Source organism: Plasmodium falciparum, assembly GCF_000002765.6.
Source record: "Plasmodium falciparum 3D7 genome assembly, chromosome: 8".
In the NCBI taxonomy this organism is placed as follows: domain Eukaryota; phylum Apicomplexa; class Aconoidasida; order Haemosporida; family Plasmodiidae; genus Plasmodium; species Plasmodium falciparum.
Genome location: NC_004329.3, coordinates 327,501 through 332,500, shown reverse-complemented (window position 1 = coordinate 332,500; position 5,000 = coordinate 327,501). Strand labels below are relative to the sequence as shown.

The 5,000-nt window shown below is 18.5% G+C and overlaps 2 protein-coding genes across 2 annotated transcripts in view; one reads left to right on the top strand and one right to left on the bottom strand.

Annotated features, from left to right (window-relative positions):
* Positions 1-1,850, bottom strand: part of PF3D7_0806100 (conserved Plasmodium protein, unknown function) — a gene marked incomplete at both ends in the record, with an annotated part of 2,028 nt that extends 178 nt beyond the window's left edge. Inside the window, one exon of the mRNA XM_001349425.2 lies at positions 1-1,850. This exon is cut by the window's left edge and continues 178 nt beyond it. Within this exon, the coding sequence (XP_001349461.2) occupies positions 1-1,850 (1,850 nt within the window).
* Positions 1,851-2,496: 646 nt separating this feature from the next.
* Positions 2,497-5,000, top strand: part of PF3D7_0806000 (AAA family ATPase, putative) — a gene marked incomplete at both ends in the record, with an annotated part of 3,790 nt that continues 1,286 nt past the window's right edge. The window contains one exon of the mRNA XM_002808773.1: positions 2,497-5,000. This exon is cut by the window's right edge and continues 1,073 nt beyond it. Within this exon, the coding sequence (XP_002808819.1) occupies positions 2,497-5,000 (2,504 nt within the window).

Sequence of the window (5,000 nt, the reverse complement as noted above, 5' to 3'; positions counted from 1 at the left end):
ATTTGTTCATATTCATCTTTTAAAAGATTAATTTTTTGTTTTTTTAAATTCTTGACTAGAGTAACAAAATAAGAAGGATGAAGTACTTTAGAGATCATTTTTTTTTGTGAACCTTTTTTTATTAATAAATAAAAATGTTTAGAACAATTAGGACAAACACATAAAAAAATTTTTATACCTTTAGATTTAATTACACATTGATATTTTAAAATATTATATTGTCTTTTATTATTTATATTTTTGTTTTGTTCATAAGGATTATTATGGTCTGATGTGTTATTTTCCTTTTGTTCCTTCTTATCATTAGATGAAAAAAAAAAAAAATTTTTTATATTATTGAAAAAATTGGTAAATGTATTATTTTGTATTATTTGTTCTTTATTTTCAAAGAATGAAAAAACTTTAACATTTTTTATAAGATCTATATATGAATCTATATAACTTTCATCTTTTTTTTCTTTTTTTTTTTTCTTTTTCTTTTTCGCTTTCGTTTTCGTTTCCGTTTCTGTTTTCGTTTCCGTTTCCGTTTCCGTTTTATGTTTTTCCTTAACATATTGAATATTATATGGTTCATTATATTGCGTATTCATTTTGTTAATATGATTATATTTTTTTTTATATTCTTCATCATATATATCATTATAATAATTATGAGCGTTAGTTTTACAACCCAACAATATTGATAAACTGGATGATATTTCATATTTGGTAGGATTCTTTATTTTTTTTATTATATTATTATGGTTATATCTTTTTATTTTGTTGGACTTGTTACATACATTTTGTACATGTATATCATTATATGTTGAAATATTGTTATCCGATGATGAATTATTCATATTAACTAGTTCACTTATAGTATCTACCGTATGACTGGATGAAATGATTAAATTTTTATCCGTGGAACATTTTTTATCAATGAATTTACGATTAAGATAATCCATTTTTTTTTTTTTTTTAATATTATTAAAGGAAGTATTTAAAATTGTACTAGATATACTTTTGTTATTTTCATTATAAATAGTTGTACATTTTTTTTTTTTGTTTTTTATTAAAATTTTATTATTATTATTATTATTATTATTGTTATGTGTATATAAAGTACTTGTGTCTTGATCGTTTCTATATTTTTTATACATTTTTTTTTTTTTCCCTTCTAATGATGATAAATATATAATATTCTTTTCTTTCAATTTTTTTTTATTATTTTCACTGGTCATACTTTCAATATACATATTATTATTAATATTATTATTTTGTATATTATAAACGTAGCAACTTTTTTTTTTTTTGGATTGATCCTTTAGAGTTGTACATAACATATTTTCTTTTTCCTCATATAAAATATTCGTTTGTTTTATTAGTGTGCTTTTATTTTTTCCCTTCATAGGATAATAAATAGACGATATATTTTTACATATATCCTCATCATATATACAATGATCAGAGAAACTAGATTTCCCATTTTTACAATACAAAAGATGATTATTTATATTTTTTATTTTTTTTTTTTGATTTATTTTTTTTTTTTCATCATTAATATAACAATCATTATTTGTAAAAATAATTCCACAACTTGTAACAAAGATATGATGAAATATTGGTAAACATGAAGATATATTATTATACAATTTATTATTTAAATACGAATGATATTGTTTTAATAACACTGTAGATATTTGAAATATTTTCTTTTCTTCTTCCTTTTTTTTTAAATAATCCTTTAATTTTCCACACTGGATTTCAATATCTTTTATTTTATCTCTTAAAAATATACGTGTATTCCTTTTGTTGATTCCTTTTTTCTTCTTTTGTAATCCTTTCTCTTTTCCTTCCTCATCATATACCATACTATTATATGTATAAATTAATATAAATTAATATAAATTAATATATATATAAAATATATATAAAATATATATTAACCTCACGAAGTTCAACGCTTTTAACAAGAAAAAAGAAAAAAAAAAAAAAGTGTTTTCTTTTTTCTCCATATTTTTATTATGTACAATTTTTTTTTTTTTTTTTTTTTTTTTTAAACCCTTCACGCTTTTATCATTTTATAATATTTGTACGTTTGACTCTTCAGGTCAAAAAAAAAAAAAATTTATATATATTAAAATAAATAAATAAATAAATAAATAAATAAATATATATATATATATATATATATATATGTAATATATTTATATATACATAATATATATATTTTCCCACTATCTAATAATATGTATTATATATATATATATATATAATATGTACAATATTATATTCCAAAGTACACTTACATAATTAAATGAAGGATTTTATATTTTTATAAATAAATAATATTTATAATGATTAAAATAAATATATTAATATATAAATATTATAGAACTCTTTATATATCACAAACATGTACAATATGACAAGTATTTATTTTTTTGAATAATGTAATTATATATATATATATATATATATATAAATATAATTGAATGAAAAAAAAAAAAAAAAAAAATGAGTACAAAAGAAAATGATAAAGTTATTGAAAATTTTTGTGTTTATGACCATTCAAATAAATGCTTTTCTTATCTTAAAATAAAAAAAAGAGAAATAAAAAAAGAAAAATATCAAAACGAATATGAGAGATTAGTTAACAGGAAATGTATGTATAATTACGAATGGATAAAAAATTTATCATATGAGAAATGTATAGATTATATTACAAAAAATAGTTTCAAGAATTTAAAAGAAGAAAAATATGTAAATAAATATGCAAGAAAATGTAAAAAGAATATATCTTCATTATGTTCTACTAAACAAAATGAAGAATGTTGTTTTCTTAATAATACGAAATTTTTAAAAGAAGCAAAGAATATAAAAAATGCTCTTCATTGTATAAATAGGAATAAAGGTAAGTACAAGCCACAATTATTTGTAGACAATATTTTTAAAATGAAGAAGCGTTACGAGAATATAGAATATAAACATGAACATATGATAAGAGAACATAAATTGAATGATCATGATGGGTATGAAAAAGGTCTTGTGGAATTATCAAACAAAAAAAAAATGGTTATCACGGATGGTGATAATAATGTGAATAATGTAAATAATGTGAATAATGTAAATAATGTAAATAATGTGAATAATGTAAATAATGTAAATAATGTGAATAATGTAAATAATGTAAATAATGTAAATAATGTAAATAATGTAAATAATGTAAATAATGTGAATAATGTAAATAATGTAAATAATGTAAATAATGTAAATAATGTAAATAATGTAAATAATGTAAATAATGTGAATAATGTGAATATGTTTAAAATGAAGAATAACTTTGACGAATCTTACAATCACCCCTTTGATATTTCGTTTCGAAAAAAATATTATGAAAAAATTTCGAGACTATGGTTAAAAAATTTTGTAAAAAAAAATGGAAAGGTACATAAAAATCTAGCCAAAAAATTAATCAAATGTGTAATAATAAAAAATTTTATAATATTTGATGTAGAGCTATGGAATATTTTTTTGAAAAAAAATATAACGAATCATTTTAATACGAATTTATATTTTCTTACTGGAAAAATAGGTAATATGAAAAGTGTATTTTTAAATAATATATTTTGTTCTTTCCCCTTTCTTTATAAAAATGATCATATGTTTATGATAGATATAAGTAACTATGAAGACCATACAATTGTTTGTGATTATAGATATTTAATGGATCCCATGTATGTAAATACAAATGAAGAATATAATATAAAAAAAAAATTAAAAAAAAAAAAAAAAAAATTATCTTCGTTTAAAATGTGGGATACTTTTGATGATATAAAAAACAAAGAGAAATATTCAAAATTAATAAACTTAAAAGTATATAATGACAAATTGAAAAATAAGGTACGTCTATGTGAAGAAGAAGAAAAAAATAATAATAATAATAATAATAATAATAAAAATTATTATCATGTACAAAATAAAAATTATAAAAATGTAGATATTATAAATATGAAGTATGATAATATTATGTTTTTTGAAGAGAAATTTCAAAGTGATAGTAGTTATGAACTTATAAATTTTAAAACAAATCAATTTCAAAAAAAAAAAATAAATATTTCAGATGATCAAAAATATAATAATAATTATGAAAAAAAATTATATGTTCAAAAAGTTTTGTATCCTTATTATTATGAACTGGTATTAAAAGAAAAACTTATTACAGATATAAATATGATAACATCATATGACCCTTTAAATTTTAATCTTGAATATATTTTGATACATTTTACTCGACAAGCAATCATTAAACAATTTGTATGGAAACGGAAAATGTATAAATGGTTAAAGGGGATATTTAACAAGTCACAAGGGAAACAAGGTATGAAAAAAGTAAATGTTAATGTTGGGAGAAAGAATGATGATGACTATGAAAATGTTTATATAAATAAAAAAATGAATATGAATTTAGGGCTTGACTTATTCAATGGAGGAATATCTTTTCTATTAATAAAAAATTTAGAATATATAAATAACTTTCCAATACATAAAAAGAATTGTATAATATTTTTACTATTAAAATATATATATATGTGGAAAAATATGAATTTAAATGCTCATATGTTTATAATATCTTCTTCATCATCAACGTCCCATAATAATAATAATAATAATAAAAATAATAATGTAATAAATAATATAAAAATTTACAACAATTCAAGTGATAATATCAGTTCTTTATTTAATATATATATGAATAATTATTTTGTTTTTGTGTTTCCAAATTTTCTTCATAGTAGTAATAGGTATAAACTTTTAATCAATTTATTTAAAAAATATAAATTATACTATTGTAAAAATGAGATTAAGGAGCTAGCTAAAATAACAAATAATTTTAATATAGACAATATAAAAAAATTATTCCAAGATGAATATAGAGAAAGAATCATAGATCATTTAGAAAAAAGAAAAGAAGATACATCACAAGAAATTATCACAAAGAATAGTTGTATTATAAAAGA